The sequence below is a fragment of the Lingula anatina genome, chromosome 2 (assembly GCF_051362555.1).
Source record: "Lingula anatina isolate TDL-2025a chromosome 2, LinAna3.0, whole genome shotgun sequence".
Classification (NCBI taxonomy): Eukaryota; Metazoa; Brachiopoda; class Lingulata; order Lingulida; family Lingulidae; genus Lingula; species Lingula anatina.
In genome coordinates this window covers 48,528,155-48,553,978 of record NC_141768.1, presented here as the reverse complement: position 1 = coordinate 48,553,978, position 25,824 = coordinate 48,528,155, and the positions used below count along the sequence as shown (strand labels likewise).

The 25,824-nt window shown below is 36.3% G+C and overlaps 2 protein-coding genes across 4 annotated transcripts in view; one reads left to right on the top strand and one right to left on the bottom strand.

Moving 5' to 3' along the window:
* Positions 1-367: 367 nt before the first annotated feature.
* The window catches only part of LOC106159725 (caspase recruitment domain-containing protein 11-like), a 29,159-nt gene continuing 3,702 nt past the window's right edge, over positions 368-25,824 (top strand). Inside the window, exons 1-21 of one of the 3 annotated variants that reach the window (XM_087005508.1) lie at positions 368-770; positions 1,132-1,350; positions 1,938-2,066; positions 2,426-2,595; positions 2,879-2,981; positions 3,198-3,335; positions 3,592-3,725; positions 3,985-4,155; positions 4,351-4,476; positions 4,896-5,090; positions 5,384-5,479; positions 11,361-11,493; positions 11,729-11,799; positions 12,218-12,400; positions 12,798-12,873; positions 13,413-13,515; positions 13,992-14,142; positions 16,940-17,069; positions 17,200-17,260; positions 18,269-18,424; positions 19,054-19,232. In XM_087005508.1, the coding sequence (XP_086861634.1) occupies positions 1,155-1,350; positions 1,938-2,066; positions 2,426-2,595; positions 2,879-2,981; positions 3,198-3,335; positions 3,592-3,725; positions 3,985-4,155; positions 4,351-4,476; positions 4,896-5,090; positions 5,384-5,479; positions 11,361-11,493; positions 11,729-11,799; positions 12,218-12,400; positions 12,798-12,873; positions 13,413-13,515; positions 13,992-14,142; positions 16,940-17,069; positions 17,200-17,260; positions 18,269-18,424; positions 19,054-19,232 (2,701 nt within the window). In that variant the 5' untranslated portion in view covers positions 368-770; positions 1,132-1,154. Of the gene's footprint in view, positions 771-1,103; positions 1,351-1,937; positions 2,067-2,425; positions 2,596-2,878; positions 2,982-3,197; positions 3,336-3,591; positions 3,726-3,984; positions 4,156-4,350; positions 4,477-4,895; positions 5,091-5,383; positions 5,480-11,360; positions 11,494-11,728; positions 11,800-12,217; positions 12,401-12,797; positions 12,874-13,412; positions 13,516-13,991; positions 14,143-16,939; positions 17,070-17,199; positions 17,261-18,268; positions 18,425-19,053; positions 19,233-25,824 lie in introns of all 3 variants that reach the window. The other 2 variants (XM_087005506.1, XM_087005507.1) reach the window with 2 other exon arrangements.
* Positions 20,763-25,660, bottom strand: LOC147763788 (uncharacterized). The gene is made up of 2 exons (XM_087007007.1): positions 25,546-25,660; positions 20,763-25,431 (listed from the first exon to the last, which is right to left on the bottom strand). Exon 2 carries the CDS (start codon positions 25,266-25,268, stop codon positions 20,763-20,765), a length of 4,506 nt encoding a protein of 1,501 aa, XP_086863133.1. The 5' UTR covers positions 25,269-25,431; positions 25,546-25,660.

Below are 25,824 nucleotides of genomic sequence, written 5' to 3'. Positions count from 1 at the left end.
TATCGGTGAAATCATCCGAGGGTGTTTGACTAGAAATGGCACATGTACACTGTACGGAAACATGAGTGACCAAGAAAATGGAAAATCAACTGGTGAAAATATCGCCGTCTAACTGGGGGCCTTTTATATTAAAATAGCTCTGCGCTAAGCTTGTTTGCAAATTGTTTTATATAAGATAAAACATGTTGTTCTTGTTTATTAAATAAATAAATAAGATTGAAAACTTATCCGTTAAGATCAATTTTAATTGGTATTAAACTACCCCCCCCCCCTTAAAATTAAACCGCCACTTACAAGGCACACTGACATCAACAAAGAATACACTGTCGTGAATGCAAAAAGCAAAAAAAAAAATGGCTTTAAACGAAGTGTTTTATTATAACGTGATCCTATTAAACAGAAAACTTTGCAAGTTGTGTTATTTGAATGTTGTTTTGTGATAAATAAAATAAATCGGGTGAATTGCGCTGTAATTTACACCTTTCTGTTTGACCAAGGAAGTGAGTACACAAAGCCGCGCCGTCTGCATAACCGGCCCTATTACGCACGCGCAGATGTTGTCCATTTACCCTCTGACCTTCGACCTTTCCTGGTCTGTGTCAACTTCCTGGTTGCGGTCTCAGATAGTGAGACCCTGATCAAAATGCCCCAGGTTACAGGAAGGACAAACCACAACGTGGAAGTCAAGTGACGGAAAGTAGAAGTCTATCTGTGTTTAAGGTATCCAGTGGAATCATCAACAATCAACACTCAAGAGTCTACCGGTGCTTGTAAGTTGTTATAACAATCTACTGTTAGTACTACATGTAGTAGGCCCTACCTGTGAATTTAAATAATCACATGTACAAACACATACATGCAATGTTGAGAGATAGTGCAGCAAATCGTTTAACTTTACAAAAACCCTTGACAGATTGCTTGATATTTCATATCATATAATATAACATTGTCGCTATCGTTTGAATTTAAATAAGGAGTAGAATTTTACTTTTTGATAAGTAATATTATACATGTATTTTAATATGGTAATACCCCCTGTACAGTGTGTTATATCATTATTATTATTATGATTAGATTTTCGTGCAATTGTATTTTCTTGGCAGGATAAGTGCGTAAAAAAGCACTTTGTAGTCTTCTTACAGTTTTAAACAACCATGGCAGACTTGCAAGAAGATTGGGCTGCATACGAGAAACTCCAGCAGTGTCTATTAGAACACAGGGAACTGCTGGTCAAAACAGTAGATGTTAAGAAGTTCTTTGCGCCTCTTCGTAGCCGCATGGTATTAACCTATGACGACCAGGAAGAGATCTCAAATCAACTGCTTAATACTACCTCTGCAGGTAGAGCAGGTAGGTACTGGTATACCTTAAAATAGCACCTTCTCAGGTAGGGCGGGTAGGTATACCTTAAATTAAGGTGTACAGGGGGTACTTACCTGCCATAATAATACATCACCTCTGCAGGTAGGACGGTAAGGTACACCTTATTATATCACCTCCTTAGGTAAGACAGGAATAGGTGCAGTGTTGTAGTACAGTACCTTAATTGGTATTATAGGACAGGGTAAGAACCAAAAGTTTTGTCTTCAAGGATTAAGTGAAGTTTAAATATGATTTTTTGTTTGGGTAGGGGATAGCACAGAAATTCTTGCATTAGCATTTCTACCAGTACTAACTGTCCTGAATGCTAACACATGAATTTTCAGTCTTGGGGGGAGGGTTAATCCTTTGACATTAAAAATCTAGTACCATTATGTGAAAATATGCATACAAAATATATAAAAAGATTGCTGTTGATATCACTCAAATATGTCCTATCCATGTATGTAGGTAATGCCCAAGAGATGGCCAGGCAGCTTTCTATATTAAAAGATAGAAAAGAGGTCTATTGAGTATGTAGATAACCTTGCTTTGCTGACTCCTATTTCTGTATACAGGTTTCCTGCTGGATACCATAGCCAGAAAGGGTCCCAATGGCCTGCAGTGTTTTCTTAAAGTGCTGGAATATGAATACCCAGAGACATATCAGAGAGTGACAGGGGCAGAGGCCAGGGCCCCACCACAAGGTAATCTGGGCCACTCTGTGGTTTAACACAATAACTGACAACAAGGAAGTACTTTTAAAAACATTCCTCTAAAATACTACGTGATGACTAATCAATTAAATTTTAATGAATTAGTCATCCAGTAGTATTTTACATAAATTATGTGTTTTAAATGTACTTCCTTGTTTTGATGTGATAGCTAAGAGATCACTCTCACAGAGCAGAGTGAAGTAAGGTTGAAATTATATCTGGTGTACTTATCAGTGTTAAAATATTTTTAAATATATTAAAATATGCTGTTGTTGGAGTGAATAATAGAACAAATAAAGGGATAATGCATTATTGTTGCATGGGATTTCAGTGTGTTTTCTATGTTTCAGAATACATAGACAGCATGGTGACAAGTAGAAACACCTTCTTCATCGAGGAAATAAGCGGAGTCCTCATGCGTGCTATGCAAGAGAACAAAGAGAACAAGAACAACAAGGCAGAAATGGACAAAATGAAGAGACTGGTTGATAAATTACAACAAGCATCAGATCGCTTGGAGGTATCTTGGAGAATTAAAGTCTAGTCAAGTTTGTTGATTGACAGAATTTTAATGTTTTTATTGTTTTATTTATTGTTTCTTGTGTCTCCTGGCTGTTCATGGGAGTATGAAATTCTCTGTTCATATATTTTATTATTACTGTTCCAACTTAATACAAATTAAGCATAATACACTTAAACTTTGAATTACAATAATTTGTTGCTTAAACAATTTGTGCATGTTTTTTCAGCAGAAACCATATCTAACTTGAACTATTTTTGATGCATGGACCTTTTATTTGCAGCAAGAGAACAGTCAACTTCAGACAAAACTGGCAGATTACAATAAACTGAAACTGGATGTTCAGCATTTACTACATGAAAAGAATAATCTTCTACAAATTAATGGTAAGCTGTGGTTGTCATTTTCTTTGTTGGTAACATTGTACATTGTATGTATCATAAAATGTGTTTTAGATATTGCACTAAGGATTATGATGGATTTTATATTGTGTTAGGTGTGACACTGTGTTAGGTGTGATACAATGTGTTATGTGTGACATACATGTAATGTGTTAAGTATGTGTTAAGTACCATATATAACAGTTAGTTGTAATTCTTCAGCGGAAACCAGTAGAATGTGTCTGACATATTCTCAAGAAAGTAAGAGGATGGAAGACAGATGTCGCCAGGCCATGATTGAAAGAGACAAAGCTGTAAGACAATGTCGGCAGTATGAGCTGCGCATTGAACAATGTGAAGGTAGATTATTTTTGGCTATGTTTAATTGGAGCATACACAGAGATGTAGATATGGAAGTGGTTGTTTTCATGGTTATTAAGAAATTGCCAAAGATACTAGTTATAATCCCTGTTCTGTGTAGTTCAATTAGTACCGAACTGAAAGCTTTCCTATGCTGTGGTATGAAATTAACGGTCATTATAGTTGAACTCCTGTGCTTTGGTTACTGTCAGAGGAAGGAGATATTTGGTACCAAATTGATAGTTTTATATTTCAGGCCAGTACAAGCAGGCTAACCGTTTGACACAGGTTCTTCAGGACCAGCTGGACAAGGAAAGCAAAGAGAGGCTGGACGAGATAAAGATAGAAAACGATGGGTTAAGGAGACAGTTGGACCAGATGAAAAGACAGGTATGGCCACATTCATATTTAGAGTTGATCCATGGACTAACAGTTCTTCGGTTCAAAAGTGGCTGACCCACTTGAAAGCTTACAGTGTAATTTCTGCGAGGAATCTATTCAGTTTCTTATAAAACAAACCCTGAAGTGGGTTTTAAAATGACTGGGTTTGTTATAAATTTTAAAAAGTAGAGTAGGTGTAGAATAGATCTGTGAATAAAACAAGATCATCTCAGTGTATTTACTGGGCTCACCATCATTTAATGTACAGGTCATGCACAGCGTGGCTCCGTCAGTCTCCGAGAACTACAGCCCAATGGAGATGGAGCTGGAGATCCTTCGTGAGCAGGTGCGCGATCTGGAACAAGCCAATGAAACATACGGACAGGAGCTAATGACAGCAAGACAGGCACAACATGATGCTGCTAAAGACAAACTCAAAGTAAGAAATGTCTGATATGAAAACATTTATATTATTTATTCCCAGTAGATGATTCTTTCAACTGTTAAAAGTATTTACTTGTAATATGAGTGCTTGTTTCTGAAACATGCTTGTTCATGGATCTGTTATTTGTAGGATGGAGTATTATGGCACTGTTACTCACCATATGAAAACACAATAACATCTTTATTTCAGTTATGTGAGGAGAATGACAAGTATTTGATCAAAGTGAATCAGCTGCTGAAGGAAGTGGACCAGACCAAGCAGCAGCGGGAGGAGTACTGGGGCCAGCTCCAGCAGATTAGGGCAGAGAGGGATGAGGTAGGGATAAGTCCACTGTGACATGACAGGGCAGAGAGGGATGAGGTAGGGATAAGTCCACTGTGACATGACAGGGCAGAGTGGGATGAGGTAGGGATAGGTCCACTGTGACATGACAGGGCAGAGAGGGATGAGGTAGGGATAGGTCCACTGTGACATGACAGGGCAGAGAGGGATGAGGTAGGGATAGGTCCACTGTGACATGACAGGGCAGAGAGGGATGAGGTAGGGATAGGTCCACTGTGACATGACAGGGCAGAGAGAAGTGAGGTAGGGATAGATCCATTGTGGCCTCCTCCTGTTTTCCTTAATCAGTAACAATGGTTAATCATGATTCCATTTGGAATTCCTGTATGTTTCAAATTGAAAAAGAAAATTTTTACATTTTCGGTAAATGATGATGGTTAATTCCTTTACAGATTGCAAGGCAGCGTGACTTGGCCCAGTCTCAGTGTAAAGACAGGACTAATGACAGGGACCGCGTACTACAAGAAAAGTATGACATTGAAAAAGAGAAGGAGGATCTCTGTTCTCAGCTGCATCGCCTTGAGGCACAGTGCTCGTCTCTGAAAGCCATGATGAAGGAAGCAAGGCGATCTGGAAGTTTCTCTGGGGTAATGGAGGTTTCAGTGTAATGGAAGCAGTTGTTTGGAGATATTTGATAATTTTTTTGTCTATATTCAGAATGTCAGTCAGTTGAGAGTTATCTCTTGCTGGTGTGGTTCCAGCCATGGGACCCCGTGAACTCTATAACTGACAATCATGGTGAGGTAAAGACAGACCAGAGACCAGTTTTTGATATGTTGCAGCTTTATTGCTGTGCTTACAGTATTTTAACTGGTAAAATTCAGGATTCTGATGTAAAATATGCTATATTAGATTCTGAAATGTCTTTTTTTTTCATCAGAGTGACCTTTCAGTACGAACATCTTTTGAGAGCTCCAGATCTGATGACTTTGCTGATAATCTCAGTGGAAGCTCATACGGCACAACTCATAGTCATGTAAGTGTGCTAAGTTTGACAGCTAGTGTGCTTCTAATATATGTAGGTGGGAGAGTGTGTTAGGTGTGACAGTGTGTTAGGTGTGACTGTGTTAGGTGTGGCAGCTAGTGTGCTTCTAATATATGGTGGGAGAGTGTGTTAGATGTGACAGTGTGTTAGGTGTGACAGCTAGTGTGTTAGCAGTACATGTAGGTGTGAGAGTGTGTTTTCTGCTTTTTATGTACAGACACAGATGTGTCTGTACATATAGCCGTCATCTGCGTCTGTCGTCGCCGTCGTCGCCGTCGTTGCCGTCGTCGCCGTCGTTGCCGTCGTCGCCGTGCACTTTTACCGATAACACGATAAGTGGAAAACTGTTTTTTCTTTTGGCTTGAAACTTACAGAACTGATGAATATTTATAATACGCAGGTCAAGTTCGAAAATCAGCATGATCGGGTCACTGATAGGGAATTTATGCTGTTTTTTCACTTTTTTCAGCATATATGCAGCACCAATAACACGATAAGTGGAAAACCGTTTTACCTTTTGGCTTGAAACTTACAGAACTGATGAATAATTATAATACTCAGGTCAAGTTCGAAAATCAGCGTGATTGTGTCATTTTTAGTGAATTTAGGCTATTTTTTCTCTTTTTTCAGCATATATACAGCACCGATAACACCATAAATGGAAAACGATTTTACCTTTTGGCTTGAAACTTACAGAACTGATGAATATTCATAATACGCAGGTCAAGTTCGAAAATCAGCGTGATTGGGTCATTTTTAGTAAATTTAGGCTATTTTTCTCTTTTTTCAGCATATATACAGCACCGATAACACCATAAATGGAAAACCATTTTACCTTTTGGCTTGAAACTTACCGAACTGATGAATATTCATAATACGCAGGTCAAGTTTGAAAATCAGCATGATTGGGTTATTTTTACTGAATTTAGGCTATTTTTTCACTTTTTTTCAGCATTTTTGCAACACTGATAACACAATAAATGAAAAGCTGTTTTACCCTTTGGCTTGAAACTTACAGAACTGATAAATATTCATAATATACAGGTCGAGTTTGAAAATCAGCATGATTGGACCACTTTTATGGAAGTTAAGCTGTTTTTTTTCACTTTTTTCAGCGTATATGCAACACTGATAACACGATAAGTGAAAAACAGATAGGCCAATTGTCATAATACTCATAGGAGTGGCCAATCTTACTAAAACGAAGGTTGAGTTGGAAAATCAGCAAAATCGGTCCATTATTTTAGAAGTTATGCTGTTTTTTCACATTTCCTCACATTCAATTCTTATGCATGTTAACAGTCTCATTATTTAACTAATAAGATACGTAAAAGTGTTTGTTTGGCATTTCCTGCATCTTTACAACATTGTTAGTTGATTTTGTAAAAATGATAGTAAACCTGTTATCGTGTATTGTGTAATAAAGTGTCAAAAATGGAAATAAACACATATCATTGCAGTTTGTCAGATTCAATCATCCACTATGTTCAGAATCTCATAATGGAGGAAATTGGACATATAACACTGTCTTATTGATATTTTCCCATCTCTTCAATTTTCTTAGTTGGTCATATAAAAATGGCAGTAAACTGTTTATTTTGTTTTATGTTAAAAAAGTCTTAAAAATGGTAAAAAACCCATTTCAGAACAGTGCTGTCTTGTTTCACTTTTTTCAGCATTTATGTAGCACCGATAACATGATAAGTAAAATATCATTTTACTTTTTGGCTTGAAACTTACAGAACTGATTAATATTTATAATACGCAGGTCAAGTTTGAAATTCAGCATGATCCGGCCAATTTTAGGGAAGTTATGATGTTTTTTTTTTTTCAAAATTTTCAGCATTTTTGTAACACGGAAAACAGGATCAGTGTAAAATGTTTTTCTTTTTGGATTGAAACTGATGAATATTCATAATACGCATTTCAAGTTTGAAAATTGGCTTGATTGGACTATATTTACAACTGTTATGCTGTTTTTTTCCTTATTCAGCATATATGCAACACTGATAACACATTTTAAGGAAAACCAATCAGCCTTTTGTCTTGCAACTCACAGCAGTGATTAGTCTGACTAGTATACAGATCAAGTTTGAAAATAAGCTTGATCAGTTAAGTTTTGATGAAGTTATTAGCCTTTTTGTATATAAGTGTTTTTTTTTTCTTCAGATTTAATTCTTAGGCATGTTAACAGTCTCAATATGGAACTAATTAGATATGTAAAAGTGTTGTTTTGACATTTTCTGCTTCTTAACAATATTGTTAGTTGATTATATAAAAATGATGGTAAACCTGTTATCATGCATTGTGTAATAAAGTATCAAGAATGGAAAGGAACTCATCATTGCAGTTTGTCAGATCCAATCATTCACTATGTTCAGAATCTGCAAATGGAGCAAATTGGACATTTAAAATTGTTCTATTGATATTTTTCCTATGTCGACAATTTTCCCAGATGATCATTTAAAAATGACAGTAAATTGATTATTTTGTTTTATGTAAAAAGGTGTTGAAAATGGAAAGAAAATCATTTCAGTACAGTTATCTCTTGTTTACATTTTGGCATTTTGAACTTTGAACTTTGAACTTCCATGGTTTTGAAGACCTTCCCATATCACATTTTCTGAATATCCATGATACTTTTATTTTTTTTTTAATAAAAAATTGATGGTCATTATGCTGTTAAGTATTGTGTTTATTGCATGAAAGTTGAAGAAACCTGTATTTTGGACACTGCTGCCAGGATAGCGATTAAGGGAAAACCATGTTACTTATGATACTCAAATTTACTGAAAAGTTTCATAAGACTGAAGTGCAGCTTGTGTTGGAAAACCAGTGTGATTGTTTTCTGTTTTGGAAGCAATGCAGTTCTATAGAGTGAACTATGGTGCAATAAATGTATATGGCAGTTTATTAATTCAGGGTCACAAACTAATTTGCTTAATTAATTTTCAAGTGGCCATTTAATGAGATTACATAAAACACACGTTCATAAAGTAATTTGCTTAATAATTTTTCAAGTGGCCATTAAATGAGATTACATAAAACACACGATGAGATTTCATTGTAAAGTCCCCTGGGTATATCTCTCTTAACTGTGTCATATAATTAGGAAGCGATGATTATTGTGCAGGTAAATGTTAGTCATGTTAGTAATTAGACAGCTAGATTTAAAGTTTGAATAGCAGCTTTATTGGAATTTTTTGTTTTGTTTTATTTTACATTTTCTTTTAATTATTTTTCAAACACTAGCATCTTCAAGATATCACTTTCAACTCCCATCCACCAGAAGCACTGTGCATTTTCTGTTTTTCCACATAAGGAGTTGTGTTGGTTTTTATGTCTTTAAACATTGTGTAATTATATTATTTTATGCACTGTCATCTTTTTTCACATATTGGGATTTTCATTATGTGAATTTAAACTCTCACATATGGTCCTGAAACTATAATCTTATTGACAATGTTATTCTGTTGTACATTTTGTGAAATTTTATCTTTCACGTACTGGAATTTTCATTGTGGGACTTATAACTCCCAAGGACACGTAACATTTAACTTTTATTGATACTACCTGTTGTGCAATATTTGCAACTTGACTGTTCTTTTTGGCAAATAATTAATTTTCTTTCTAAAAAGTGTTTTTTTTTTTTTTTTTTTTGTTATAATCTCTTAAGATATTATTACAAAGTATAGCCATCTATGGATGTCACATGGTCTGATGAAAAGTCCAGATATCAGAATAATAGCTATGACTGCCCTTTTTGTAGTAAAACAAAATATATTATATTTCTGCGAGTTGTTTACACTGTTTAAACTCAAGTTGGATGATTCATATCATGGTTATGCACCTAGACTGAATGGCAGCTTTAGTGGAATATTTTTGTAATTTTTTCTTTAATTTTTAATTTTTCAAACTGGCATTTTTAAGATGTTTTCACTTTTCAGCATATATGCAACACTGTAGACACATTTCAAGAAAAAAACGATAGGCCTGTTGTCATGAAACTCGCTGGGGTAATGGATCTCACTAAATTGAGGTCAAGTTCGAACAGCGGCATGACCGGGCCACTATTTTAGTAGTTATGCTTTTTTCCCCACTTTTCAGCATATATGCAACACTGTAAACACAATATAAGGAAAACAGATAGGCCAATTGTCACTAAACTCACAGGAGTGGTCAATGCTGCTAAAACACAGGTTGAGTTCGAAAATCAGCATAATCGGGCCATTATTTTAGAAGTTATGCTGTTTTTTCACATTTCCTCACATTCAATTCTTAGGCATGTTAACAGTCTCATTGGTTAACTAATAAGATACGTAAAAGTGTTTGTTTGACATTTCCTGCATCTTTACAACATTGTTAGTTGATTTTGTAAAAATAATGGTAAACTTATTATCGTGTATTGTGTAATAAAGTTTCAAAAGTGGAAATAAACTCATGTCATAGCAGTTTGTCAGATTCAATCATTCACTATGTTCAGAATCTCAGAATGGAAGAAATTGGTTATTTAACACTGCTATATTGATATTTTTCTTAGTTGATCATATAAAAATGGCAGTAAACTGTTAATTTTGTTTTATGTTTAAAAAAAAACATTTCAGAACAGTGCTGTCTTGTTTACATTTTGGCATTTTCAAGTTGTGACTTTGAAGTTCCATGGGCCTGAAGACCTTCCCATATCACATTTTCTGAATATCCATGATACTAATATTTTATTATTAAAAATTGATGGTCATTATGCTGTTAAACGTTATGTAATATTGCATCAAAAAAACTATTTTGGGCACTGCTCCCGTAATGACCATTTAAGAAAAACCAGGTCACTTACTGTTCTCAAACTTGCAGGAAAGAAACATGCAACTAAAATACAGCTTCAGTAGGCAATGCAGTCTGTTTGGTAATTCTTACTGCCAGTTAAACAGTTTTTTTTTTGTGAAAATTTAATTTTTCACAAGATATGCTTGAAGACCTGTGCTAGTCACATTTTCTGAAAATCCATGATACGTTTATTTTATTTTCAAAAGTTGACGGTCTTTATGCTGTTAACCATTATGTAATATTGCATCAGAATAGAAGAAAACACAATTTTGGGTGCTGCTGCCATGATGACCATTATGGGAAAACCATGTTATTTATGATTGCCAAACTTTCAAAAAAGAAATACAGGGCTAAAATGCAGCCTGAGTTGGAAAAGTAGTCTAATTGGCTTCTTTTTCTGGAAGTTATACATTTTCAAAGTGTGAACTTGAACTCCCATGGGCCTGAAGCCTTATGCTTGTTACACATTTTACTTACATTGGTATTACCTGTTGAGCATAATTAAAATTTAATGTTGAATTTGCAGTTCAACATAATGTACTTTTGCATCAGAATTGACAGTAGCCTATTTTGTGCATAGTTATTTCCTGTTTTTTTGTCTGTACATTTGACAGCTTTGCTGCCTTGTTTTTTGTTGTTGTATAATCTGTCCAATACAAGATATATAGAATTAAGGGTTAAAACATGTGAATCTGGAAATCCATGAAAACAACTTGAAGGCTCTCTCTAAGGGTTTTCATGTTAAGATACTGCCTTGTCTGACACAGTGGCTAGAAACATAAGGCTCAGAATAACAAAGAGTTTAATTCAAAATATAGTGGAAACCCATTAAGTGCACAATAAGTTGAATGATGTGAAATTGTACTGTTGATCTTGGTTGTTTAGAAAATTGTACCATTGTGCTATTGTTAGTGAGATTTTTTGGGATAATTTTCTTGCCAATTAATACAAAGAAATTTTGCTGTTACACAATGCATTTTCTAATCCTAAATCCTACCCATGAATTTGGTTTATTTGGTTTAAATGGTTGCAATGCATTTTCATATTTCAGAGAAATCGGACCCTAAATTTGAAACATCACAAAATAATAAATACAAAACCTGGCAAAAAAGCCATGGTGACTTCCCCGCCTGCTCCAGAGGTTGCTACTTTTAAATCAGACCCTTTCAAGGATTTCCCTTTAGGTAAGCAAGCGTCACCAGGCTGATGGATGTTTCTGGGTCATTAATTGATTGAGAAATAATTTTATTGATAGACTTGACTCCATCTTTGATATTTTTACATGTCAAAAGACTGAAAGAAAAGGAACCTGCCATTGTCAAAATTGGAGTTCTTAATGACACGGCATAAAAAAGATAAAAGAAATGATAGTTTAGGTTTATCATTTGGCATTTAGCTTGTCTTTCTGTTATATTTTAGCACCAACAAGTTGTGATCGTACACAACGTTTCTGTCGAAACTTACAGCGAACAGACAGCACAACAGTTCAGGTATGTAATTCGTATACATTTCAGTTGTATTACTCTAATGTCGTCAGATGCAGTAAGGAATTTGTCTTAAACAATGGTTGTACCGGTATTGGGATTAGTTAAAAATACTCACATGTATATATTCTCATTTGTTGACAAATCTAAGACCCCATTCCCAGAGATTAGATCGATCTACTTTAGAACTCCCTGGGGGTTCACGCTAGATAGGTGTCAGCCGAGTGGGCACAAAAGTTAATTACCCCCTTATAGCTTGTAGTAGGCGGGACGGACATTTAGGCCGGATTATCTGACAGTAATCTAGTGAGACTCCCCACGGGGATAGATCGATCTAAAAGCTCTGGGAATACGCCCTAATAAATGTTATGCTTGCAAATGTTATATGTGTCTTACTGTATATTGAATGCATTTTATATTTTAGCCCTCAAATTCCATTAAGGATAAACATCACTGGGTAGAGCCCTGTACACTCTCCGTTATCCAGCGCTCAGACCTGGAGACAGCTGGCGCCACCTATACTTCTGACAGTACAGAGATTACTAGTGGCTCCACCTATACAGAAGACCAATGCAGTGTTGTTGAGAATGTGTTCAAGAAAGAAAAGGTTTGTTAAATAGATTTGTTATCATTTTGAGATGTTAATGAGTAATGTTCTTATTCAAACTGTCTGTGGCCTGTCTTTTATTTCAGTTATGATTTAAGCTGTATTGTCAGGAAAAAAACATAATACAGATACTAAAAGTATCTCTTTGTAGAGGGCTGGGAATACCTTCTACATCCCTTTTTAGTTTAAGAATGAGATGTGTATTTATAGCCCAGAATTTAGAATGAAGCACCATTTATGGATTTCATGTTATTGTTATTGGTCTTATTTTGTAAGCATTATTTGTAATTCACCCTGCAAATAAACTGACCCCAGTACTGAGTATATCTGAGCAGCTGTAAACAGATTCAGGTTTGTGTACATCATCTATGATAATTGATGAGTTCTGTTTCCTCAGCTGTTCTCCAGGCTGGACTTTGAAGATACAGGCAAACCTGTGGAACATGATGACAGGACAGCCAGGAAGGCTGGAGGTCTGTATACTTTATCGTCTAAATAGTCATGTGAAATACAGGGTGTCAGTCACATACCTGTGTCGTATTTTATTGTGTCCACTTTGACTGCTTGAGAAGTGCTGAATGTTGGACTATATTCTACCCCTCCCTGCCCCCCCCCCCCCCCCCCCCCCCAACCCATGAGCCTCAGTGCAATTACTGATGTTATGTGATGCAATATTCAGCGGGCAACTGGTGACTTTGTTCAGTCATTTTGGAAATGTTCTGCCTGATATTGTGTCACATACTGTCAGTAATTGAAACAAGGCACACGAGCAATATTGTACAGTATGGAGAAATGAGGCTTGAAGTATTGCCAAAATATTTTTTTATTTTAAGCTAGGTTACATGTAAACCAACATTGACATGATATATTTGCCTACAGTGCCATTCTACACGTATATATATATATCCTTACTAGGTGACTGCATAACTAATTATATCAAGGTTGATATTAGATGTACTTGTAGTTCTACAATATATGTATTAAGATAACATATGTGTTTTCATATATTCAGGAGACTCAGAGGGGGCGCCACTGTCAGGACAAGAGGAGAACCAAAAGACACCATTTTACAAATCTGCAGGATTTGGTACTGCAGGGTTACCCCAGCTGAACAGGTAATATCTGTAACAGGGATTAACGTCCATACGAAGACTGTTGTATGCTCTTAAACTTGGGTTTTATGAGTTGGATACATATGCAGTATTGTACGTTTTAGATCATCTTTATAGGGCAGCCTATGCGAAGTCACCAACAATCTACATGCTTCAGTATTTCTTTGTAATTGAGGGCCTTACTTACCAGACCCGTAGATAGCAATTTCAATAGGGGGGTTCTTTTTCTGAAAAAGTGGACCTTTTTCCATAAAAACTTCATGTACATAGATCAAATTTTACCCAGAGTGGACCTTTTCCCAGCAAAAGGGGCGGTTCTTTCGAACCCCCCGAACTCCCCCCTGGCTACGGGCCTGCTTACCTTGTTCATTAAGCTTTCTTTCTTTTTTTTATTTAATCTTTTAATTATCAGAATAGAAGTTAATATATATTACACTGAACATTTGCCAATAACATTATTTTTAAAAATTTTTTCCCAGCATTCCATCGTTCCCGTCATCAACTGAGACCATGTCCGCGGAGCAGCTGCAGACAGAGTGCGAAATCAATGGTGGCAACTACACTGGAATCTTCATCACCCACGTCACCAAACAGACACTGCAGGATTTGAAAGACAAGCAGCTGCTGGCTGTGAGTAGACAACTGTCTTCAGCTCTGTGTCTGTGTAGACACCTGTGATAGGCTGCATTTATGGTATAAAATGAATATTAAACTAAAACTACAATTATGATAAAGATATTTATATTACAATCTTATAAAATGCATTTTTTTCTAGGTCATTGTGCCTTTCTTTCCAATATTACCACTAAATATTGTTTTGTTTTGATCTGGGTTCTTTGCAATTCTGAAAATAAGTCAACTTAACAGCCAAAAAGGTTTTTTTTAAAGAAAAAGGACCCACTTTGAAATAACTGATTCTGCCCTGTTCATAAGCAGAAATCTCCTAACATGTAACATGTAGGACAGTGTTTAATTTAATTAAGCTGTAAGTTTGTTAAAGGTCTACTTTTTATGTACAGACACAGATGTGTCTGTACATATAGCCATCATCTGCGTCTGTCGTCGCCGTCGTCGCCGTCGTCGCCGTCGTGCACTTTTACCGATAACACGATAAGTGGAAAACCATTTTACCTTTTGACTTGAAACTTGCAGAACTGATGAATATTCATAATACGCAGGTCAAGTTCGAAAATCAGCATGATCGGGTCACTTTAAGGGAATTTATGCAGTTTTTTCACTTTTTTCAGCATATATGCAGCACCGATAACACGATAAGTGGAAAACCATTTTACCTTTTGACTTGAAACTTACAGAACTGATGAATATTCATAATACGCAGGTCAAGTTCGAAAATCAGCATGATCGGGTCACTTTTAGGTAATTTATGCTGTTTTTTCACTTTTTTCAGCATATATGCAGCACCGATAACACGATAAGTGGAAAACCATTTTACCTTTTGACTTGAAACTTACAGAACTGATGAATATTCATAATACGCAGGTCAAGTTCGAAAATCGGCATGATCGGGTCACTTTTAGGTAATTTATGCTGTTTTTTCACTTTTTTCAGCATATATTAGCAGCACCGATAACACGATAAGTGGAAAACCATTTTACCTTTTGACTTGAAACTTACAGAACTGATGAATATTCATAATACGCAGGTCAAGTTCGAAAATCAGCATGATTGGGCTATTTTGAGGGAATTTATGCTGTTTTTTCACTATTTTCAATATAAATGCAACACTGATAACACAATATAAGAAAAACGGATTGGCCAATTGTAATTATACTCACAGGAGTGGTCAATCTTACTAAAACGCAGGTTGAGTTCGAAAATCAGCATAATCGGGCCATTATTTTAGAAGTTAATTTTTTTTTTTCACATTTCCTCAGATTCAATTCTTAAGCATGTTAACAGTCTCATTATTTAACTAATAAGATGCCTAAAAGTGTTTGTTTGATATTTCCTGCATCTTTACAACATTGTTAGTTGATTATGTAAAAAACATGGTAAACTTGTTATCATGTATTGTGTAATAAAGTGTCAAAAATGGAAATAAACTCATATCATTGCAGTTTGTCAGATTCAATCATCCACTATGTTCAGAATCTCAGAATGGAGGAAATTGGACATTTAACACTGTTCTATTGATACTTTTCCCATCTCATCAATTTTTTTAGTTGGTCATATAAAAATGGCAGTAAAATGTTTATTTTGTTTTATGTTAAAAAAGTGTTAAAAATGGAAATAAACCCATTTCAGAACAGTGCTGTCTTGTTTACATTTTGGCATTATCAAGGCGTGACTTTGAAGTTCCATGGGCCTGAAGACCTTTGCTAGTCACATTTTCTGAATATCTGTGATACAAATATTTTATAATTAAAAATTGATGGTCATTCAGCTGTTAAACATTATGTAATATTGCATCAAAATTTGAAGAAACCCCTATTTTGGGCACTGCTCCCATGATGACCATTTAAGGAAAATCATGTCACTTACTGTTCTCAAACTTACAGGAAAGAAACATGGGACTAAAATACAGCTTCAGTAGGCAATGCAGTCTGTTTGGTAATTTTTTCTGGCAGTTAAACAGTTTTTTGTGAAAATTTAATTTTTCACATATTGGCATTTTCAAGGTGTGACTTTGAAGTTCTATGATCCTGAAGACCTTTGCTTGTCACGTTTTCTGAATGTCCATGTTACTAATATTCTATTATTAAAAATTGATGGTCATTATGCTGTTAAACATTATGTAATGTTACATTAAAATTTGAAGAAACCCCTATTTTGGGCACTGCTTCCATGATGACCATTTAAGGAAAATCATGTCACTTTCTGTTCTCAAACTTACAGGAAAGAAACATGGGACTAAAATACAGCTTCAGTAGGCAATGCAGTCTGTTTGGTTTTTTTTTTTTTTTTTTTTTTTTTTTTTTTTTTTGGCAGTTAAACAGTTTTTTGTGAAAATTTAATTTTTCACATATTGGCATTTTCAAGGTGTGACTTTAAAGTTCCATGATCTTGAAGACTTTTGCTTGTCACATTTTCTGAATGTCCATGTTACTAATATTTTATTAATAATAATAATAACAACATTTAAGGAAAATCATGTCACTTACTGTTCTCAAACTTATAGGAAAGAAACATTGGACTAAAATACAGCTTCAATAGGCAACGCAGTCTGTTTGGTAAATTTTTCTGGCAATTTAACAGTTTTTTGTGAAAATTTAATTTTTCACTTATTTGCATCTTTATTTTCTGTTCTTTGTCTGTACATTTGACAGCTTTGCTGCCTTGTTTTAAAGATAAAGAACGCACTTTGAAATAACTAGCTTCAGGCCTTATCATAATTATTACCTTCCTAACACGTAACATGTTGGACAGTGTTTAAGCTAAGATTCCTGCAAGTTTGTTGTACCTCCAGGTGAGTTGGAATGACTCCAGTGGGTGCAGTCAGCACTGTGAGATGGGGGAGCAGACGTTGACACAAGCTAAACAAACTCTGCAGCAACTACAGGGAGAGGTTCAAATCACCGTGCAGGGAAACGCAGTAGGTCAGTTTCATCTCTTCTTCATTTTTACTGCACGCTTAAATATCAAGGTTTTTTTTTAATTTAAGAAATTTCTTTGATTTCATATTCTTTGTTTTTTATGTTGCATGCATATTGTCCTTGTTTTGTTTAGGTTTTCAAGTTTTGCAAGAACTTTTGTCAAGAGGTAAAAATGGAGATGCTTTTTTCATTAGGTAAATTATTAAATACTGAAGTTTCAGTATTTCTGCTTTGAATTAGTCTCTGCAATGTAGATATTTACCTAGTACTTTGTAGGTTAGTTTACTGTAAAAATTGAACTGGCTATACATATATTTTTTATGTGGCCATTCATAAAATCTTTATTTTTAATCAGTCTTTTCAGTACACTGAACAAATTATAAAACATCTGATATATATATATATATATATATATATATATATATATATATATATATATATATATATATATATATATATATATATTGAAGAACAGTCTTCTTTCTATCAGCACCAGAGGCAGCAATTATTTGATCTTAAGATTTCATTTTATGCATGATTTCCACTGCTTATTTAGTATGTGCTAGCATTTTTAGCCAGTTATTGCTAGCAAAATCTATTAGATTTAAACAAAAAAGATTACAATTTTGTGTATTTTTTTATACTCTGCTGCTTGAATGAATATTTTTTGACTTGGTTGAAAGAATTTATCTTGCCATTTTAACACAGTAACCTGTTTCTATGCAATAACATCACATAGGAAAGTTGCAAACTATAGAGCTATTCTGTTATTTACATCTAGTCTGCTTCATACTGCATCTGCTCTGCTTTTCTCAAAAGCACAAAATTTGGCAGTCAATGTTTTAATTTGACGTCTTTATAATCTTTTATTTCTGTGCTGTTATATATATGAAATTTTAAGATGCTTATTTTAGGGGAACAATTCTCTTTCTTGAAATATAGTAACTAAGAACTAACTATATATTGGCAGTATTGAAATATTTACACTCTTTGGCAGTTTTCAGATGTAAATAATTGTTACTATTTGCCAGCAGTTTAATTTTCTGTCATGAGCCTCATTATTTTTAAACTTAAAAAAAAATAACATTTTTTCTTTTTGAAGTTTTATCTCCAAGATTTAGACATTTTTTGCCATTTTAGCACCAAAAACTTTGTGCTATGATAGTGAGTAATATATTCATATTCTCTCGCTTCTCCTGCAGGACAAATTTATGTTTCCCAAGCCTCTCGTGTCACCTTGGTGATGTTCTCCATGTCAATAACACATGGCTCGGGGAGGGGCGAGATTGGAGAGCCACCGTCATACAGCCACACAATGGCTGCCATGTTAAAACTCTTGTCATCCCAGATATAAAAAGGTAGTGTATGGTTCTGTCAGTCAACATGAACAGTCACAGAAATTTGTTTACTTATTTAAGGAAAGCGATGCTGTGATATAAACACTAAATATTTATTGCAAAGAATTGAAAAAACAGGTGACATACATAACATATATCAGATATTCAAATATATAACTTTAAAGAACCTTGAGCAACATTGCACATTGCGCTTATTGAAAGGGAACAACCCCCCCTCTCCCACTTCTGCCCTCATTGAGGTAATGTGTTAGGAGGGATGTAAGAGTTTGAAATAGATTTATAACCATATCACACTTTGTGAAAAGAGCACAAAACTACTGCCTAGGTATAAAGCTGGGGTAGCGCTAACACTCCCGCCAATTTAGTCAAAAGTTAAAACTGACTTAAATTGGCTAGCAAAATAGGGTTGATTTGACTAATTTTAGTCAAATTTAAACCATTTGGAGAAAAAAGTGATGAAAAAGTATAAATTTGGCTAAACGAAAAACATTGCTAGCACCACCCTAGTAAAGCATACTAGCCAAAATTCTATAATAGATTGTTGCAAGTTCAAATTTAATACAGTGTCTTACCTAACAAAAAGTTGTAATATCACAGTCACTTTATCTCTCATTAAACACTGTTTCCAGAGCTGTAGAAGAGTCGGAGAAAATGCAGTGTCCACCATCACTCCATAACTACCCGGACATGCGGCGTTCTAAGCGCGACCAGGATTCTCAGACACACCAGCTGCCCCCCAGGTGTTTCATGACTCCTTTCAATGCAGGGATCAGGGTGGCTAAGAGATTGACAGGATATCCAAGAGAAAGTAATTACTGCTTTATAAATAACACATCAGGCTGAAGCCTACATGCTTATATCACTTTTTATTACTAGTATATACAAGTATAAATAAATGAATAGATATTATCCATGTGCTAGTGTAACATTACTTACAGGTATTCAAGCCTGGATGTTTCTTCTTTTTTTAATTTTAAAGTTTTATCTTCCTATTTTTGTGTGGAAGTAAGGTACAGTATGAAAGGGGCTGGTTTTTGCAGGGAAATGTTAAAAAAATAAAATTTCATAGAAGGTTTTAGAAGTGAGAAGGGTTTTGTTACGAATAAGCAAACTTCTTTAGTCTTTTTCACATCTATTTTATTTGCTTGTCATTGAAATTGTCACGTAGAAACTGAAATGAACAAAATACATCAAATTAAGAAATTATCCTTAAATTATGTTACAATTACAACTTATAAAGTTCTTATTAACTGTTTAAATTACTAAATGATTCATAAAGTCTTACCTCATTGCGGGAATTAGTGACTTTTAATGATCAGAACATAACTAACTATAAGCGCGTGCTCTAGTCAAAAAAGTAAAACGCTATCTCCACCGATGTGCATAACAGCTAAGACGGGCCAAACCTTAACATGGCTCCCCTAAATTGTGAAAGCAATTTACACAATATACACTGTTTACCTTATCATTACGTATAAAAAAAATATTTGCTCGGAAATTAAGAATTACCGTACCTTAAACACCTTTAAGGAACATCAAAACTTACTGTTAATTACCGTATTTAAACATAAAATACCTTGCAATCTCATAAACACAAATAGTCCAACGTAACTGTCTTTAGAAACAAGTGTTCATTAAATCTACACAAATTGTAGCATAGAATCATAACAAACTGACATTATGGTCACAGTTAATAATTATTTTGGCTCCTCGACGGGGTCTTCTCCGGTCAACAAAAGAATTAACTTGTGCACTGGTCTCTCATATGTAGAGTCCCTAACTTTCAACTTGACCTTACGCACATATCCATCTGCACTTTGAAAGGTTTCTGTTATGCGACCAAGTGGCCACTGATTTCTTGGTGCACTGTCATCTATCATGAGAACAATATCTCCAACTTGTACATCTCTATGTTGTTTGATCCACTTTTTTCTCTCTTGTAATGTAGGAAGAAATTCCTTTCTCCACCTGTTCCAAAATTCATTGGCTAGATATTGAACATGTCGCCATCTTCGATGAAGGTATGTGTCTTTCCTTATGAAATTCCCAGGTGGCGGCATCACGACCTTAGTTTTCAGGGTCAGGAGCTGATTTGGAGACAAAGGCATTGGAGAATCTGGTGACTGTGTATCAATGTAAGTCAGAGGTCTACTGTTAACTATGGCTTCTGCCTCAGTTAACAATGTGGACAAGGAATCATCATCTAAACGGTCACTGTGAGCTGTGAGAAGTCCTGATAAAGCATTTCTGGCTGATCTGATCATCCTTTCCCACACGCCTCCCATATGTGAAGCATGAGGAACATTCATTTCAAACTGAATCCAGTCACAATGGTCTTTCAGAAGTTCTCTCCTGATCTTGTCCTGATCCATATCCATAAAGGCAGTTTCTTGCTCTCCTTAACTCCAATGAAATTGGTTCCACGGTCTGCTCTGAGTAGACGTACTGGTCCACGCCTGCATACAAAGCGTCTGTAGCAGTTAATGAAAGAATCTGTGCTGAGTGAATACGCAACTTCTATATGAATAGCACGTGATGCTAAACATGTAAACATAGCACCATATCTCTTCAACTGCTTTCTTCCTTCCTTCACATAGAATGGTCCAAAGAAATCTACTGCACTGTAGGTGAATGGAGGTGCTGGTTCCAGTCTGTCAGCTGGAAGATCTGACATTTTCTGACTCTGTGGGTTTGCTCGTAGCTTACGACAGGTCACACATTTCCATATATATGATCCAATCTTGGCACGGCCAGAAATTATCCAATAACCACTAGCTCGGACTTCATTAAGAGTAATGCCACTTCCTGAATGTCCGCATCGTGTATGATAGTGGTCAATTATGAGATTTGTAACGTGATGATGCTTAGGCAGAATCACTGGGTGTGTAAGCTCTCTGGGTAGATTTGCCCTCTTTATACGACCACCTACTCTGAGTAGTCCGTCTTCACATAAAAATGGGTCTAGGCGGTATAGTGAACTGGTTTTCTTGATTTGTTTGTTGCGATATCTTGCCTGTTTTCTCTCTGTGTGTTCACTGTTATCTTCTCTGTTAATTGCTTTCAGTATTGCAATTTCCTTCTCAAATGTAGCAGTCTGTGTTGACTTGAGAATGATCTTTTCTGCCACTTGTATTTCTTGAACATTCAACGGTTCATTGCTGGTCTCAACTGTGTTCTGCTGTGTAGATTTCCTGTTCTTAGCTTGTTTCAGCTTCTGTATGAATCGTAAACACCACGTAACAACTCGTGTTGCTCTGTTCCAGGAAGAAAACCTTTTCAATACATCAGACAAGTGATCGTGGTTGGTTTCTACTTTAGTAGCAAATACATTGACTTCAGATTTGCGTACTTCTGGGTCATCTGGTGCTAGTCTGAATTGGGTATCAGTGGTAGATAGTGGTTCATCAATGCGCAGAAAGTCTGGCCCACTCCACCACTGTTCATTCTGTAGTAGCTCTGTCACACCTGTTCCCCTGGAGGCTATATCAGCTGGGTTGTCACTGGACTTAACATGCCTCCATTGGGATGGCTGACTGACTTCTCTAATTTGTTGTATTCTATTTGCTACAAAGACATGAAATCTCTTAGCATCATTATTGACATACCCTAGAACAACTTTGCTGTCAGTCCAATACACATGGGTGATGTCCTCATACTCTAACTCCTTGGCAAGAAAGGTCCCCACCTTTATAGACATCACTGCTGCTGACAACTCTAAGCGTGGGACTGTCACTGGTTTAGAGGGAGCTACCTTGGACTTGCCCATAACTAATGTGGTTGCTATTCTTCCTGTGTTGCTTTTAAGTCTCAAGTAACTACACTGACCTAGGCCTTCTACACTGGCATCTGAGAAGTGATGAAGTTCTGCAGTAGTCACTTCACCAAAATCATTTGGCTTATAGCACCGTGGTATATTCAACTTGGTTAAGTTCAGCAAATCTGAGCGCCATCTTTCCCATCTGTATCTAATACTCTCTGGCACTTGATCATCCCACTCTGCACCGTCTCTGCATAGCTCTTGGAGAATTTTCTTACCGGCAAGGATGAATGGTGAGACAAGGCCTAAAGGGTCAAATATGGAACTTACAGTGGAGAGAATTCCCCTTCTTGTTAATGGCTTATCATTGATCTGGACCTTAAACTGAAAACTGTCCGCTTCTACACACCACTGTACTCCTAAAGCTGGGCATATTGGCATTGTGTCTCTGTTAAGGTCAATGTTTCTCATTTCTTTGGCTCTCTCTGACATTGGGATTGTATTCATCACTTCACGGTTGTTTGATACTAGCTTGTGAAGTCTTAGGTTACCTTTGTTCAGCAGCTCTCTTGTTTCTCTAACAAGACGTATAGCTTCTTCACTTGACTCGATGCTCTTGAGTCCATCGTCTACATAGAAGTCATTCTTAAGAAAGGCAATGACGTCTGGTGAATACTCATCTTGGTAGTCCTCTGCTAATTTCCTCAGTCCATACAATGCGCATGCTGGTGAACTTATCGCTCCAAATATATGAGACGTCATTCTGTGTGTGATGGGATTACTACTGAGGTCACCGTCTTTCCACCATAGGAACTGTAAAAACTTTCTATCCTCTTCTTTCACTTTAAACCTGTGAAACATGTTCTCCATGTCACCCATGATTGCTACTGGCTGCTCTCTAAACCTCAATAAAACACCTATGAGCGAGTTATTCTGATCAGGTCCTTTCAACAGGCAGTCGTTTAGCGCAACATTTTCACGTTTTGCACTGGCATCAAACACCACTCGTAATTTCTCACGTTTCTTGGGGTGATATACACCATGATGTGGTAAGTACCAACCTCCATCTTCATGAGGTGATTCTTCTGCATAGCATTTATCTATGAGGTCCTGCATAAAACTGTTATAGTGCTCATAATACTTCGGGTTGTGGATTAGCTTTTTCCTTAGCTGCTCTAGCCTGATCTCAGCTGCTGGTTTGTTGTTTGGCAATGCTGGATGTCCATCTTTAAATGGTAGTGGCATCTCGTAAAATCCCTCGTTGAAATGTATGCCTTCCTCCATAATCTTCATGAACTTCTGGTCTTGAAGGCTTAACTTCTCATCTTTCTGTTGGTCGAAACCTTGGTCAAAGAGACTGCAAACCTCAGCGGGGCTGATCTCTGTCACTTGTGTTCTAAAGGCAAAGGCATGTGTTCCAAAGCTCTTGTTCTCATCTATGGGTCTTGATTTGTCCACTGGCCCTACTATACCCCAACCTAGGTTACATCTGTATGCATATGGCTCCTCTCCTCTACCATGTATGTACTCCAGACCTCTAATGGCTTTCATACAGTTTACTCCCAACAGCAGTCCTACCTCTATGTCTGGGCGATAAGGAGTAATCTTATCAGCAATTGAGTGCAAGTGTGGCCATTTCTTAGCAGTTTCTGGTCTGGGTATCTGTGATCGCTTAACTGGAATGGAGTCTCTGGAGTATGTATCTGGGAGCTCAATCAATGTCTCTTGGTTCAGACCTCTCACAACAAGTCCTCTAACTTTCCTGCTCGGGACGGTTTTTTCTCCAAGTATGGTTGAAAGTCTGATGTCTACATGCTTCCCTTTACATTCGAGTTCACTGAGGGTCGAGGACTTTACAAAGCAGGCATCTGACTGCTCGTCTAGCACTGCATATACCACTGAATAAATGTCTGGATTACCCTCGTGGTGTACTACAACTGGCACTATCATGGAATGCACATTCTCAGAACTGTGGGTGGTATGGCATACAGCTGCTCCCACTACTTTACTAGTGTAATTGTCATCATGTAGAATTGTTGGATGATAAGAGTTACATTTTTGGCATTTCATTTTACTTCTGCATTCATGTTTTCTGTGACCATATGCAAGGCACCCAAAACATAACCCATTATTCTTTATAATGCCGATTCTTTCATCCATTGTCTTTTCTTGCATTTCTGGGCATTGGTGAAGTTTATGTTGTTCCTTGCATAATATACACTTGTGAACGTGTCTTTCGTTGCTGGATGCAGAGGCACTAGACAGTACTGTTTGTGCTGGAACTCTTCTCCTTGGTGCTGGTATAGGTCTCTCTGGTGGCGGTGGAACCTTTCCAAAAATGGGGTCAGCCAATTTTCGTGCTTCTTTCTGCACAAAATCGACGAAAACCTGAAAGGTTATCTTCTGTCCCCTTTCCTTCCTTTCATATACTATGCTTCTCCATTTATCATGCAATTTGAGCGGCAGCTTCGTCATTAGCCTCTTAAGGTTATCGGGATACTCGAGGACTGGAATGGCATCTATTTCTTTTACTGCATATTCACATTCCCTTAAAAATATGCCGTATTTGTCTAATGCGACATAATCATCATGCTTTATCACTGGCCACTGTAAGGCACGGTTTATATACGATGTCGCAATCTGTTCTTGGTCCCCATACCTTCTCTCAAATTCCTTCCATGTGGCCTTGAAACCAATGGATGCATCTAAGTGAGCGAATCCTAGCGTAATTTCATGAGGCTCACCTCTGGTGTATTGCAGTAGATAGTTCAGTTTTTCATCGTCAGAGTCGCATGTTTCTATGATTCTACTTTTGAACTGTCTCTTAAACAGCACATATTTGATCGGGTCACCTTCAAATACTTGAATCTGAATTCTTGGTTTACTGAGTTCCTTTGCTATCGTAGTTTGCTCACACAAAGTGAGTGGGGCACAAGATGTTAGTGCATTTTTGGGAGTAGATGTCTTTTTTATATTTGACTTTGTGAAATTAAAATGCTTTTCCAACTCACACATGGTTTGGTCTATATCCGACTCTACCCTTTTCAGTTCTGCTTGCAGCAGTAACATTTCCGCTTGTGTTGCCATCTTTTCTAAATACTATGCTGATCGTCTTTCACTAAATCGTCGCTCAGTTTCTATTATCTTTCACTAAATCGTCGCTGAGTTTCTACTGTTACGAATAAGCAAACTTCTTTAGTCTTTTTCACATCTATTTTATTTGCTTGTCATTGAAATTGTCACGTAGAAACTGAAATGAACAAAATACATCAAATTAAGAAATTATCCTTAAATTATGTTACAATTACAACTTATAAAGTTCTTATTAACTGTTTAAATTACTAAATGATTCATAAAGTCTTACCTCATTGCGGGAATTAGTGACTTTTAATGATCAGAACATAACTAACTATAAGCGCGTGCTCTAGTCAAAAAAGTAAAACGCTATCTCCACCGATGTGCATAACAGCTAAGACGGGCCAAACCTTAACAGGTTTCCTTTCTCTATTCCTAATTTTAAGTAAAATGAAATAAAAGATTGACAGTGGAATTACTTTTTCCCTCTCTCTTCAGAAAGAGAGAGTGTGTAAAAGCAATATAAATGCCAAACAAATGTTTTTGAAAGGATTATATTTTCAAGATC

Coding starts and splice junctions, on each gene's coding strand:
- LOC147763788 (XM_087007007.1), bottom strand. CDS start 25,268: ATGGCAACACAAGCGGAAATGTTACTGCTGCAAGCAGAACTGAAAAGG.